The 15,415-nt window shown below is 47.0% G+C and overlaps 1 protein-coding gene across 1 annotated transcript in view; it reads left to right on the top strand.

Annotated features, from left to right (window-relative positions):
* The window catches only part of MNAT1 (MNAT1 component of CDK activating kinase), a 144,890-nt gene that overhangs the window by 83,800 nt on the left and 45,675 nt on the right, over positions 1-15,415 (top strand). The window contains exon 7 of the mRNA XM_070750689.1: positions 7,328-7,449. Within this exon, the coding sequence (XP_070606790.1) occupies positions 7,328-7,449 (122 nt within the window). The remainder of the gene's footprint in view (positions 1-7,327; positions 7,450-15,415) is intronic.

The following is a 15,415-nucleotide window of genomic DNA, read 5'->3' on the forward strand; positions in this document are numbered from 1 at the left end:
TAGAAACAGAAATAGGTTAGCAGAAATGTATTCATCCATCTTAGCCTCTTGATATTTCCCCAAAATGCCATCAAGGAAATCACATCTGATAGAATATTTATTTATTTATTTATTTATTTATTATTTGGATTTGTATGCCGCCCCTCTCCGAAGACTCGGGGCGGCTCACAACAAGTGATACAATCATGAAAATCCAATTAATTAAAATATTTAAAGATTTAAGAAAAACCCCATATACTAACAGACACACACACAAGCATACCATGTATAAATTAAACGTGCCCAGGGGAGATGTTTAATTTCCCCATGCCTGACGGCAAAGGTGGGTCTTAAGGAGTTTACGGAAGGCAGGAAGAGTAGGGGCAGTTCTAATCTCCGGGGGGAGTTGTTTCCAGAGAGCCGGTGCCGCCACAGAGAAGGCTCTTCCCCTGGGACCCGCCAACCGACATTGTTTAGTTGACGGGACCCGGAGAAGGCCCACTCTGTGGGACCTAATCGGTCGCTGGGATTCGTGCGGCAGGAGGCGGTCTCGGAGATATTCTGGTCCGATGCCATGAAGGGCTTTAAAGGTCATAACCAACACTTTGAATTGTGACCGGAAATTGATCGGCAGCCAATGCAGACTGCGGAGTGATGGTGAAACATGGGCATACCTAGGTAAGCCCATGACTGCTCTCGCAGCTGCATTCTGCACGATCTGAAGTTTCCGAACACTTTTCAAAGGTAGCCCCATGTAGAGAGCATTACAGTAGTCGAACCTGGAGGTGATGAGGGCATGAGTGACTGTGAGCAATGAGTCCCAGTCCAGATAGGGCCGCAACTGGTGCACCAGGCGAACCTGGGCAAACGCCCCCCTCGCCACAGCTGAGAGATGGTTTTCTAATGTGAGCTGTGGATCGAGGAGGACGCCCAAGTTGCGGACCCTCTCTGAGGGGGTCAATAATCCCCCCCCAGGGTGATGGACGGACAGATGGGGTTGTCCTTGGGAGGCAGAACCCACAGCCACTCCGTCTTATCCGGGTTGAGTTTGAGTCTGTTGACACCCATCCAGGCCCCAACAGCCTCCAGGCATCGGCACATCACTTCCACCGCTTCGTTGACTGGGCATGGGGTGGAGATGTAAAGCTGGGTATCATCGGCATATTGATGATACCTCACCCCATGTCCTTGGATGATCTCTCCCAGCGGTTTCATGTAGATGTTGAATAGCAAGGGGGAGAGACCTCGGAGCCGACCTCTGACCCCCCACTAACACCGACTGCAACCGGCCAGAGAGGTAGGAGGAGAACCACTGGAGAACAGTGCCTCCCACCCTCAGCCCCTCCAACCGGTGCAGAAGGATACCATGGTCGATGGTATCGAAAGCCGCTGAGAGATTGAGGAGCACCAGGACAGAGGATAAACCCCTGTCCCGGGCCCGCCAGAGATCATCCATCAACGCGACCAAAGCGGTTTCCGTGCTGTAACCGGGCCTGAAACCCGACTGTCGGGGACCTAGATAATCGGCTTCTTCCAAGGACCGCTGGAGCTGGAGTGCCACCACCTTCTCGACAACCTTCCCCATAAAGGGAAGGTTGGAGACTGGACGATAGTTATTAAGTACGGCTGGGTCCAGGGAAGGCTTCTTGAGGAGGGGGCGCACGAGCGCTTCTTTATAGAGTGTTGGAAAGACTCCCCTCCCCAAGGAAGCGTTGGTAATCTCCTGGGCCCAGCTCCATGTCACCTCCCTGCTGGCCGAGACCAACCAGGAGGGACACGGATCCAGTAGACAGGTGGCGGAACTCACAGCTCCAATGGCCTTGTCCACTTCATCAGGTGTCACCAGACCAAACTCTTCCCAGACAGGTGGACAAGTATGTGCCCCAGTCACCTCGACTGACTCGTTGTCAGTCGACTCTGTTTTACAATTGGAGTCGAGGTCAGCCCGGATCTGAGCGACTTTATCAGCGAAAAATGTGTTAAACTCCTCGGCACTACTCTGCAAGGGCTCCCCAACTCCCCCCTGATTAAGAAGGGAGCGGGTCACCCTAAACAGAGCAGCCGGGCGGGATTCCGCTAATGCAATCAAGGCGGCATGGTACGCGCATCTTGCCGCCTTGAGCCCCACTTTGTAAGTCTTAATAAAAGCTCTTACAAGTGTTCGATCAGATTCAGACCTACTCTTCCTCCATCGCTTCTCTAGACGTCTCTTTTGGCATTTCAACTCCCGGAGCTCGTCGTTGAACCATGGGGCTCTACGGGGTCTAGCGCCACGGAGAGGTCGCAAAGGCGCAATCCGGTCAAGAGCCTCCGCAGCAGCCGTATTCCAGGCCTCCGCAAGAGACTCCGCCGAACTGTGGATGAGTGCCTCTGGAATAACCCCAAGCGCCGTCTGAAAGCCCTCTGGGTCCATCAGGCGTCTGGGGCGGAACATCTTCATTGGTTCCGCCTCCCTGCGGGGAAGGATTGGAGCCAGGAAGTCAAGCCGTAGTAGAAAATGGTCTGACCATGACAAAGGCAATGCTTCTAAGCCCATTAGTCTCAGACCATTTCTCAATTGCTCGGAAAGGAATACCATGTCAGGTGCGTGCCCTCCCTCGTGAGTCGGACCCTGTATTACTTGAGTCAGGTCCATGGCTGTCATGGTGGCCATGAACTCCTGTGCTAGCCCCGAGGTTTCGCCGAGTGACGGCAGATTGAAGTCCTCCAGGACAATGAGTCCGGGGAACTCCACCGCCAACCCGGCTACCTCCTCGAGTAGCACAGGCAGGGCTTTTGACATGCAGCTGGGAGGCAGGTACGTGAGAAATAAGCCCACCTGAACCCCTAAGTCCAACTTCAGCAAGAGAGACTCGCAACCCGCAATTTCCGGAGCAATGAGTCTACGTAGGCAAAGGCTCTCCCTAGCTATAATAGCCACTCCTCCCCCCCTTTCCTGGGGTCGAGGTTGGTGCCATATCTGAAACCCGGCTGGGCAAATTTCAGAGAGAGGAACACCTCCCTCTGGGCCCAGCCAGGTTTCAGTAATACAAGCCAGGTCGGCCTCCTCATCCAGGATCAGATCCCGGATGAGGAGAGCTTTATTTACCACTGACCTGGCATTAAGCAGCAGCAACCTGAGTCCAGGGCCAAAGTTACACTCATCACCAGTACCCAAGATTAATAATAATAATAATAATAATAATAATAATAATAATAATAATAATAATAATAATTTATTAGATTTGTATGCCACCCCTTTCCGAAGACTCAGGGCGGCTGATTGGGCTCACAGAGCCGGAACAAGGGACTGTTAATAAGCAACAGTCCCTCGTTCCCCTGGAGAGGGAGGGGCACAGCAGGACAAAAATACAGAATAATTCATAGAGGACATTTATCTACAAAAAGATATTGAAACCTCACCTACAAAAAGATATTGACAAAATTGAACGGGTCCAAAGACGGGCTACAAGAATGGTGGAAGGTCTTAAGCATAAAACGTATCAGGAAAGACTTAATGAACTCAATCTGTATAGTCTGGAGGACAGAAGGAAAAGGGGGGACATGATCGAAACATTTAAATATGTCAAAGGGTTAAATAAGGTTCAGGAGGGAAGTGTTTTTAATAGGAAAGTGAACACAAGAACAAGGGGACACAATCTGAAGTTAGTTGGGGGAAAGATCAAAAGCAACATGAGAAAATATTATTTTACTGAAAGAGTAGTAGATCCTTGGAACAAACTTCCAGCAGACGTGGTAGATAAATCCACAGTAACTGAATTTAAACATGCCTGGGATAAACATATATCCATCCTAAGATAAAATACAGAAAATAGTATAAGGGCAGACTAGATGGACCATGAGGTCTTTTTCTGCCTTCAGACTTCTATGTTTCTATGTTTCTATCACTCAGGAATTTCCTTTCAATTTCACTAGAAATATTTTGGTCCAAGTAATTATTAGACAAGTAATGGATACATATTGGTGTGGATAAAACATATTCAACCTTTGTCTTTTTACATTCATATTAAAGTAATTCACCATTTTTATCATTATGTTCCAAAAATGTTATTAAGTTTTGTTTTCAGCATATATATTCCATAACTAATAGAATTAGATATTCCATTATTTTACTCCATAGATACGATTTTTATTAAAAAATCTCAACACTTATCTTACTGTTTAACATTTTAAAAAATGGAAGAAAATTATTCCTTGATGACCCGCGCAATTGAACACTCTTGAAAATAAATGAATGAGTAAATACATCAGAGAACTGGATGGCGAATAGACTTACAAATTTTTATACATTAAGTCCAAAATGGGATTTTACCTAAAAGGCAGATTAAGGACAATATGCAAACAATTTTGAATACATTAGAAAACTATAAAATGCACTCTGAAAAGCAAGTGGCATTGATGTTTTAAGATGAGCAGAAGGCATTTGATAATGTGAATTGGCAATTAATGACAATGCAACTTCAAAATATGGATTTTGGAAAGAGATTTATTAACGTAATTAAAACAATTTATTCTAAACAATCAGCAAAAGTAATGGTGAATGGAGACATGACAGAGAAGGTGGATATTATGAAAGGAACAAGGCAAGGATGTCCTTTATCCCCAGTATTATATTGGTTTTATGGTTTTGTTTATTTAATTAGTTTTATTCTTGCAAGCCATCCAGAGTTGTTTTCAAAGGTGGACAACCGTACAAATCTTAAACTCTACCCCTTTTGCCACAATGAGGGAGAGATACAGTATCCTCCTAGGTTTGTGTAATTACAGTGATCCCCCGAGTTTCGCCATCTCGATCTTTGCGAAACGCTATACAGTGATCCCCGATTATCCGTTCCAAGACCCCTCGCAATAATCGATATTTCGGGATGTAGTGGTGCGGAAGTAAAAACACCATCTGCGCATGCGCGCCCCTTTTTCCATGGCCGCACATGCGCAGATGGTGGAGTTTGCGTGTGGGCGGCGGGGAAGACCGGGGAAGGTTCCTTCGGCTGCCCAACAGCTGATCTGCTCCGCAGCGCGGCAGCAGCGAGGAGCCGAAGATGGGGTTTCCCCATTGCCCAGGCAACGGGGAAACCCCATCTTCGGCTCCTCGCTGCTGCCGCGCTGCGGAGCAGATCAGCTGTTGGGCGGCCGAAGGAACCTTCCCTGGTCTTCCCCGCCGCCCAGGCAAAGGGGAAACCCCAAGATCGCTTGCCGCTTGCCGCTTGCCTGTCACCCACCCACCCGCCTGCTCGCTTGCCGCTTGCCGCTTGCCCGTTCGCCCGCCCGCCTGCTCGCTTGCCGCTTGCCCGTTCGCCCGCCCGCCTGCTCGCTTGCCGCTTGCCGCTTGCCCGTCACCCGCACGCCTGCTCGCTTGCCGCTTGCCCGTTCGCCCGCCCGCCTGCTCGCTTGCCGCTTGCCCGTCACCCGCCCGCCTGCTCGCTTGCCGCTTGCCGGTTAAAAGAGAGAGAAGGAAAGAAAGAGATGAGAGAGGGAGGAAGAGAGTGTGAGAGAGGAAGAAGCAAGATAGAGAAAGAGAGAGAGAAAGAAAGATGAGAAAGGAAGGGAGTGACGTCATCGGGTGGAAAAATTGCGATATAGCCTTTCGCAATGATCGGGATCGCGAAACTCGGGGGATCACTGTATCGCGATTTTTCCACCCGATGACGTCACTCCCTTCCTTTCTCATCTTTCTTTCTCTCTCTCTTTCTCTCTCTTGCTTCTTCCTCTCTCACACTCTCTTCCTCCCTCTCTCATCTCTTTCTTTCCTTCTCTCTCTTTCTCTATCTCTCCCCCTCTTGCTCTCGAGTGGCAAGCGAGCAGCCGGGCGGGCGGGTGAACGGGCAAGCGGAGTGGCCGGGCGGGCGGGCGAACGGGCAAGCGGAGTGGCCGGGCGGGCGGGTGAACGGGCAAGCGGAGCGGCCGGGCGGGCGGGTGAACGGGCAAGCGAGCAGCCGGGCGGGCGGGTGAATGGGCAAGTGGCAAGCGATCTTGGGGTTTCCCCTTTGCCTGGGCAACGGGGAAACCCCATCTTCGGCTCCTCGCTGCTGCCGCGCTGCGGAGCAGATCAGCTGTTGGGCGGCCGAAGGAACCTTCCCTGGGTCTTCCCCACCGCCCACACGCAAACTCCACCATCTGCGCATGTGTGGCCATGAAAAAAAGGTCGCGCATGCGCAGATGGTGTTTTTACTTCCGCACCGCTATATTGCGAAAAATCGAGTTTCGCGAGGGGTCTTGGAACGGAACCATCGCGAAACCCGAGGGATCACTGTATTCCCAACTCTGATAAACATAAACTTGATTTTTGTACAGTTATTGTATATCGAAGCTTCTATTTCTGTTAATATTGTAACTGAACAACAATGGGAAGAATGTATAGACTGTAACAAATGCAAATTTTATTTACTTCTTTAAATTAATTATAGCTGCCCAACTCCAGTGGACTCTGGATCCTCTCAAATTTTGATACTGTTGTGGTACTTCTTTAATCTGAGACCCTGAAAATATTTATAAACATTCTTTTTGTTTGAAAGCTAATTTCAGAAATGCATTTTTAAAAGTTTTGGAGGAATTTGTTGAATTAATTTCAATGTTCAATGTTCGGCCGAAATGGGACCATCCTAGTCTCCCTTAATTTTAAAATTCCAGCTTAAAAAAACAAAACAAAAACATTTGACACATACAGAATATAGTTGTCGGCTATAAATAAATTAACTGTCTTGAAGTGGCCCTGGGTTGGGCCTAGAGGCAAAAAGGAGCTGTGACGTTCCTTCAAATATACCAGGGTGATCTGACATTAAAAACACACACACACACACACAGACAGACAGACAGACAGACAGACAGACAGACAGACAGACAGACAGACAGACAGATAGATAGATACCAGGATAATGCAAAAGTAGCATCAACTTCTCATTCAGAGTTCTCAGGAAATAATTGATGATCAACTGTAATGGTCTTGTTTTACTATGTCTATTTATTTATGTATTTGTTAAATTCACTGCTCATCTGGAGCAAATGCAGATAAGTTTTGATTATTTTATTTGGTATTGCTTATGAGAAATGAAACTTTTTATCTAATAAATTCATCTGCAAAAGAACTGTACTTAGTTAATATAAATCTGGTATTAACTAATTTTATTTTCTACACCTCCCTCTTTAAGAATTATAGCTAACAAACCATTATTTTTCTAATCTTAAGATATTTGGAAAGAATTTCATGTTAGAGGCAGAAAATGAAATGTATAAAAGCAAGTGAATGCTGAATTAAGGTTTTAATTCAGCTTTTGTAAGAATAACAGCTTCTTGTTATGAATTACTTAAGCTAAACCAAAACTTAGGTATCTCCCTATATATTTTCCAACAGAGTCAGCATATTTCCTTAGTGCCTGTTGAAAAGATTGAAGAAGTACTCTATGACTATAAGCCACTGCATGTAGAGACATATGGACCATTGGTTCCAGAGGTGGATTTGCTGGGAAAATTGGGGTAAGTTTGTTTGTTTAAATTGACTTAAGATTGCACCCTACTGGGAACCTTACCACCTTATTTGTTTTTCAAAGGAGAGTGTTTTTTTTAAAAGCAGAATAGATGGTAACAAAATAGACAACATCCTGTCCAAACCAATGTTTTGTTTGGGCAGCCAAATGTGATTTTTGTTTATTCCACACTTTTCTTTGGTTTTATAGTATTTTATATATCAGTTGAGAATTCTGCCAGATTGAATTACTCTTTTAAGGTTAACAGAGAATTGAGGAGAAATAGCTGCTCATTTTCAATTGCAAATAGTTTTAAAAAGTATGCATAGGAAGCTTTGGATCTTGATTTGCTTAAGAGTGGTGGGCCAATAAAAATATTAGGATTGGCTTTTCATTTTGAGAGAAGTTAGATTTTACATTCAGTGTTGGATTCTTTCTATCAGGGAAAAATCTTTTGCCTGAGCATCTTTTAAACTATAAATATGAGGTCTAGCTGATATAAGTGATAGTTCCCATACAACCTTTTTCTAGGTGTTTCTAGGTGCATGTATCCTGGTGCAAGTTTCATGAAAAGAGTTTGAAGAAAAATTCAGCTTAAAATACAATGCATTCTTCTATAAATGCATTGTATTTATAGGCTTAGATACAGAAGGATCTTGACAGGCTTGTGCATTGGGCGCTATCTAACAAAAAGAAATTTAATGGTGAAAAAAGTAAGGTTCTACATTTAGGGAAGAAAAACAAAATGCCCAGGTACAATATATGTGGTACCTTGCTCAATAGTAGTAATTGTGAGAGGGATCTTGGAGTTCTAGTGGACAATCCTTTAAATATGAGCCAGCAGTGTACAGCAGCTGCCAAAAAAGCCAACACAGTTCTAGGCTGCATAAACAGAGGTATAGAATCAAGAGTGCAGAGAAGAGCAACCAAGATGATTAGGCTAAAACATATAAAGAAGGGCTGCAGGAACTGGGTATGTCTAATTTAATTAAAAGAAGGACTAGGGGAGACATGATAGCAGTGTTCCAATATCTCAGGGTTGCCCCAAAGAAGAAGGAGCCAAGCTATTCCCCAAAGCATCTGAGGATAGAACAAGAAGCAATGGGTGGAAACTAATCAAGGAGAGAAGCAACTTAGAATTGAGGAGAAATTTCCTGACAGTTAGAACAATTAATCTGTAGAACAGCTTGCTTCCAGAAGCTGTGAATGCTCCAACACTGGAAGTTCTTAAGAAGATATTGGATAAACCATTTGTCTGAAGTGGTGTAGGGTTTCCTACCTGGACAGGGGGTTATACTAGAAGACCTCCAAGGTCCCTTCCAACTCTGTTATTCTATTCTATTCTAAATATCAAGAGTTATATTGAACATTTAAAGATACAGTACATAGTTGAAAGAGTTTTTTTTAAAATTTAAGTAAAGACTACAGAGCTGATCCTGAAATAGAAATGTTATGGGCAGTCATGGACATTAAACTAAAATGTGGAATATTAATTGTGTAAATAAGTAAAATTCAACTAGTTAGCTTTGCTTACCTTGACATTTAGAATGCTGGTGTTAGACGGCAGTATAATGTCAAATGTAATATAAATAAGATATGTAAATAAGATAACTGAGTTGGTTAAAGAACTAACTATATTATCAATAGGTAGTACTAGAACTGGTTTTGATGTCAGATTAAAATGTGTGGTAAGAACTAAGTACATTATGTCCTATTGGATTCTTGTCATTTCAGCAAATTGTATGAAAAAGATTCTAGCATATAGCACTTGCCAGCACACACTGAAATTAATCAACTGTTTTTAAACTACTTAACTCTTATTAATGGAATATTTAATAAAAACAATATAGTGCCAACACATTAATCTATTCCATATCTGTAATTATTGAGACCTGTGGTATCTAATGGATAAATTAATTATCTAAATGATAATTACATAGTAATGTTGAAAAAAATAGAAATAGCAATAGCACTTACACTTATATACCACTTCACAGTGCTTTACAGCCCTCTCTAAGCGGTTTACAGAATCAGCATATTGCTCCCAACAATCTGGGTCCTCATTTTACCCACCTGGGAAGGATGGAAGGCTGAGTCTAACTTTAACTGGTCAGAATCAAACTCCTGGAAGTCAGCAGAATTAGCCTGCAATACTTCATTCTAATCACTGCGCCACCGCCATACCGCTATGTTTAATATATATTAATTAATTTTTAAGGTAAAATCCACAAACGGCAAGCCCATTGCAGAAAACATCATTCTTCCTCCTTTTAGCTTAGAAAGAACGCCTCTTCTAAGATTGGGACTACTGTGCATTGTTATAAAGAAAATAAAATATAGTAGCATCTGATTTACTAGCAAGTATTAAAAGTTGGGGTGCATCCCCCCAACTTACGATCCTTTTTTGAAGTTGCCCATCCTGACTGCCTTTTGGGTGCTCAGCGACTGGCCCACATTTAACACCTCTTTGCAGGTCACATGATTGTGATTTGTGTTTTTCCTGAAAGCAGACACTTGCTTTGCATTTTTTGCAGCAACATCTCATAGCGAAGAAGGGGTTCACTTAAGACTATACAGTATAGTGTTTGTTTAATGACTGCTGCAAAAAAGGTTGTAAAATTGGATCAGTACTGTTAGTGCTTTTTAAACCCAAACATTTAAAAATTTAATGAATAAATGAGCCAATTCATCAGATGACTAACATTGCTTTACTTACATCTTAGCCCTACTAATTATTCATTTTGAGAAGATACTTGCTGTCTATAATGCGTTTATGCTTTATCTCTGGAACACCTTGTAAAAGAGAACTGCCAAGTACTTCAGCATTACCTTTAGTATTGTTTGCCTTTTTTGCCATGACATGGAGAAGATGTGTTGAAGGTGTTATTATCCCATTTCAAAAGGTAACTGGACTTTCTTTGGTCCCCGCCCCCTTTTGAAAAGGCTTCACTTCTCCCATGCCTCTGGAAGGAGAGTCCAGCATGGGTTTAGCTCAAGTCTTATTGGTAGGACTGAGTTTTAAATTAACATAAATACATAATAATTAGGTACCGCCCCCTTGCTGCCCCAAGCATCCAGTTTTAAAAAACTCAGTCGAGGTTAAGGACATGAGTTTTCTCCCTCTCGGTTGAGTATGTTTAATGTAATAAAATGAATTGTATTGAACCTTGTAATTTTTCTCTTTTTCTCTTTCACAGATTCCTGTTTGGCTGGGGTCTCTGCCCTCCGCGGGCACCACCCCCACCTTTTCTCCTTTTGGGGCCTCTTCTCTCCGTGGGTACTGCCCAACGAGGAGCAACTGGGCTGTTAGTCCCTGACCCCAGTGGTCATACTGAGCCCAAAAACACCCCAGATGGGGGGGGTCCGTCCCTCCCCATTGACGGGGGCGGCTGGAAAACAAATGCCGCGGCCGCCATTGCAAGCCGCCAAACAGCTGATCGCTCGATCGCAAACGGGCGCCGAAGAAAGCGGCTGGTTTACAGTTACCGAGAGTCCCTGAGGGGAGAGATGGCTGGCGGCAAGTTGTTTCCCGGTTCTGATGGCATGGCGCTCGTCCTCTGAGGTGATTCCTCGCGCCCGCCATGTTGTTTTGACAAGCCGAGGGCGCGAACGGGCTTCAATCGCCGTTTTAAAAAGGCGCGAACTGGGCAGCTTGCCAATTTCATGAAGGCTCCCGTTCTGCCCAGAGACAGACGCTGAGGGTCACGTGGGGTGCTGACAGCCAATTAAGATTGAGCTTCGCTGTCAGATTGCCTGCATGTCTCACTTGCGAGTGAGAACCTTGCTATATAGGCCAGTGACTGCCCTTGTTGGATTCGCATTGTGAGTACGCTGCCCCTATATATTAATAATAATAATGGCTGATCAACTTGAGACCAGGGAGGAGCAGGCCCAAGCAGTTAGGGCACCTGCAAAGGGAAAGGACAAGGCTTCAGGCAAGCCTAAGAATAAATCCTCCCAGTCGGGCTCCTCTCTTCGTGAGGCTGAGAGGAAAATCAAAGCCCTAGAACAACGCCTGGAGGCGGCCTTGTCCCCCCCCCCCATCGCAGGGGGACTGACTATAGGCCCTTTTCAGCCACTTCCTCCATCAGCTCTTTCACCTGCTGTCTCAATGGGGCTCCAAGGCACTGCAACAGAGAGAGACTGGTCACCTGACAGGCAGGCACCACAATTTCCTCCTCCATTGCCTTCACCTGCATCGAGGCCTGAACGGCCTTCATCATCTAATAGTCAGGCTTTGCCACAGGTTGGGTTGCAGACAGCTTATGCTCCCTCATCTACCTTCACACCAACAGCAGCGGGTTTCAGAGAGCACACAGACGCTTGGCAGGCCTTTTCACCAACGTTACAGGACATTATCGCTAATGCGTATACACAAGGCATAGCGGCGGCAACCCAGCGTTCTAACGCCTTCACACCACAGGCTACCCAACCCAAAGATATCTGGTCAGCTCCACCGCCTCCTACTGGGTTGGGTTCTATGTCTATTGACCATTCCAATTTTGAGGAGGACAGCGACCACGGGAACGGTTTGTCGGACGATGAATTTAGTTTTCCCGAGCAACCAGCAGTGTCCGGTTTATTTAAACCCTCCTTGTTTAGGGTGTTATTGCACAAGGCGAAACAGGCCTTGGATGTGCCTGGATCGGCGACTCCGGTGGAACCAGGAGATGGGCCGCGCACATCGGCGACATTGTGCAAGGAACCCACTAAGGAATCAGACAAGGTTCCTGCGCTGGAAATATTTCTGGAAAACATCAAGCGCCCATGGCAACATCCAGCGGCGGCGCAGGGGCCTTCAAACCTGGAGCGCAGATTTTATACATTCGATGACAACATGGAGAATCTGCTACAGTTTCCCCCCGTGGACAAACCGGTGGCCACATTGGTCTCCCATGCTGTCGTGCCATCAGAGACTGCTGATAACTTGAAACCTGATGAGAGGAGAGCGGAAACTCTCCTGAAAAAGACTCATCAGATGGCCACATGGGCTCTTCGGGCGGCATCCACTGCCTCGTTTTTCAATCGGGTATCCATCATGTGGATCCAGGATGTCCAGGCAAGGCTGGGCCCAGACGAGACCCGACTGAGGCAGGACTTAAACAAGCTCCTAGCGACGGCTGAATTTTCCACAGACGCCACGCTACATGCTGCTAAATTTGCCTCAAGGGCTATGGCGTCAACCATTTTGTCACGGCGCTTACTTTGGCTAAGGAACTGGCAGGTGGATGCCAAGTCGAAGTGGACATTATCCTCGGCTCCCTTTGAGGGCACGAAACTGTTCGGGGAGGCTCTTGAGCCTGTCATGGTGGAGGACAAGGACAAAAGGAAGGTCCTTCCGAGGTCTTACCGCCGCCAGGACCATAGGACTGGCCCGTACTCCCATCGTCAGCCCTTTCGGTGGGACTCATGGTCGGCCACATCACAGCCGGCCAGGCCTTACTCCCAGGGTAACTTCTCGACGCCCTATAGAAATGAGAGAGCTTACTCCCAAGATCGGGGTAGAGGTTTCTCCCAGACACGACGGCCCTTCCGGGGATACCAGCAACGGAACCCCCGACGTTCCAAGTGACTGCCTAGACGACACTCCCTTGGGGGGCAAGTTACAGCGATTCAGCGAGGTCTGGCGGACTACTACTTCAGACCCCTGGGTGTTGGCAACTATATCTCGGGGACTACGAATCGAATTTCTGCACAGTCTTCTGCATCATTTCGTAACTTGCCCTGTACTCAAGGATCCCGCAAAGAGGGCTCTCTTGGAACAGGAAATTCACCACCTCTTGCAGATCCAGGCAATCGAACCTGTTCCGGACAATTTCGAGGGTACGGGATTTTATTCAAGGGTGTTCCTCGTACCCAAAGCGTCAGGGGGTTGCAGACTCATCTTGAACCTCAAACGTTTGAACCAGTACGTTCTGTACCGAAGGTTCAAGATGAGCTCCCTCCGTTCCATCCTGGCCTCCGTTCGGGCAGGGGACCTTCTTGCCTCAGTCGACTTGAAGGAGGCCTATCTGCATGTCCCCATACACCCGGCCCATCGACAATTTCTCAGGTTTTGTCTAAACAACGTCCATTACCAATACAAGGCAATGCCCTTTGGCCTGCCATCGGCCCCGCGCACCTTCACAAAACTCTTGGACGCACTGATGGCCGATCTACGATCCCAACCAATCCGGATCCTAGCATATTTGGACAACATCCTCCTCCTGTCTACCGACCGCAGGGCGGCACACAGGGATTTGCAGACTACGGTGGTCTTACTACAACATCACGGCTTTACGATCAATGTACCAAAGAGTCACTTGATCCCTGCAACCAGGCTCATCCACCTGGGAGCAGTAATAGACACAGTTTCCCAGAGGGTGTATCTATCTCCGGAGCGGCAGCTCAACGTCTGCTCACTGGTGAACAGCCTCCAGCGAAAACGGAGGGTTCCATTGTCCTTCCTATCCAAGGTACTGGGGACCCTGGTATCATGCGTGGACATTGTTCCTTGGGCCCGTTACCATTACCGACCACTTCAGTGGACTTTACTCCCATTCCAGCGACGGCGTCTAAGCCATACACATCATCTGATCTCAGTTGGACACGAACTACGACTTTCCCTGAGATGGTGGAGATCCCCGGCACTGCGTCAGGGCTCCCCCTTTGGCCAATTTCGTTATACTATCCTTACCACAGATGCCAGTCTCCTGGGGTGGGGCGCCCATGTCAACTCCCATGTGGCTCAGGGGTTTTGGAGACCCCAGGAACTACACCCGATCAATATCAACTTCTTGGAGTTGCGGGCGGTCCGCTTGGCATTACAGACCTTTTCCACCCTACTAGAAGGGCACTACGTCCTCGTGTGCACGGACAATGTGGCGACCAGAGCGCATTTAAATCATCAGGGAGGGACACGGTCTCTCAGACTGATGGAAGAGACGGTTCTTCTTTTCGATTGGGCGGAGGCTCATCTCTCCTCTCTACATGCAGAACACATTGCGGGAGAGGACAACAAACAGGCAGATTGGCTCAGCCGACAAGCGCTGGACCCAACGGAGTGGAGGCTCGATCCCCTTTTGTTTCAAGAGGTCGACCGTTGGTTTGGGGACCCGGTGGTGGATCTGTTCGCCACGCCCCAGAATACCCAACTCCCGAGGTTTTACTCCCGGTTTCCATCCCCGGGAGCCGAAGGGGTCAATGCCCTACACCTTCCGTGGCCAAAGACCTTACTATATGCCTTTCCTCCAATTCCACTTATTCGAAAAGTGTTGGGGAAGATCCTGATGGAGAAGGCGGAGGTGATCCTGTTAGCACCTCATTGGCCTCGAAGACCTTGGTTTGCGGACCTCAGGGAACTGTCCATCTCCCCACCGTGGAGGATCCCAGACGACCAGATCTCCCTCAGCCAAGGGTTTGTGTATCATCCGGATCCCCAATGGTTCCACCTAACCGCTTGGCACTTGAGGGGGACAGGCTGAGGAGTTGTCACCTTCTCGAGAATGTTATTACAACTATTCAAGCGGCTCGACGCCCTTCCACCGCTCGAATTTATCAGGCGACATGGGCTGCCTTTCAATCTTTCTGCAACGACAGAGACTTACGACCACAGGACTCTTCAGTTCTTCCTGTTTTGGAGTTCTTACAAAAAGGTTTGGAGAAAGGTCTGGCTCCAAACACGTTGAGACGCCAGGTTGCGGCGCTAGCCACCATTATAAAGCGGGACGATGGGGGATCTTTGACCCATCACCCTTGGATTAAGGACTTCCTCAGAGGGGCTACGAACACACACCCTCCTCCGGTTCGTCGTTTTCCCACATGGGACTTGACTTTGGTCCTTCAGGCCCTCACGGGCCCACCATTTGAACCTTTAAGGACAGTTTCATTACAATACCTTTCTATCAAAATGGCCTTTTTAGTTGCAGTTACCTCGGCAAGGCGGGTATCCGAATTATCTGCACTGTCGGTGAGATCGGATTTGTGTCGGTTCTATC

The sequence above is a fragment of the Erythrolamprus reginae genome, chromosome 1 (genome assembly GCF_031021105.1).
Source record: "Erythrolamprus reginae isolate rEryReg1 chromosome 1, rEryReg1.hap1, whole genome shotgun sequence".
In the NCBI taxonomy this organism is placed as follows: Eukaryota; Metazoa; Chordata; class Lepidosauria; order Squamata; family Dipsadidae; genus Erythrolamprus; species Erythrolamprus reginae.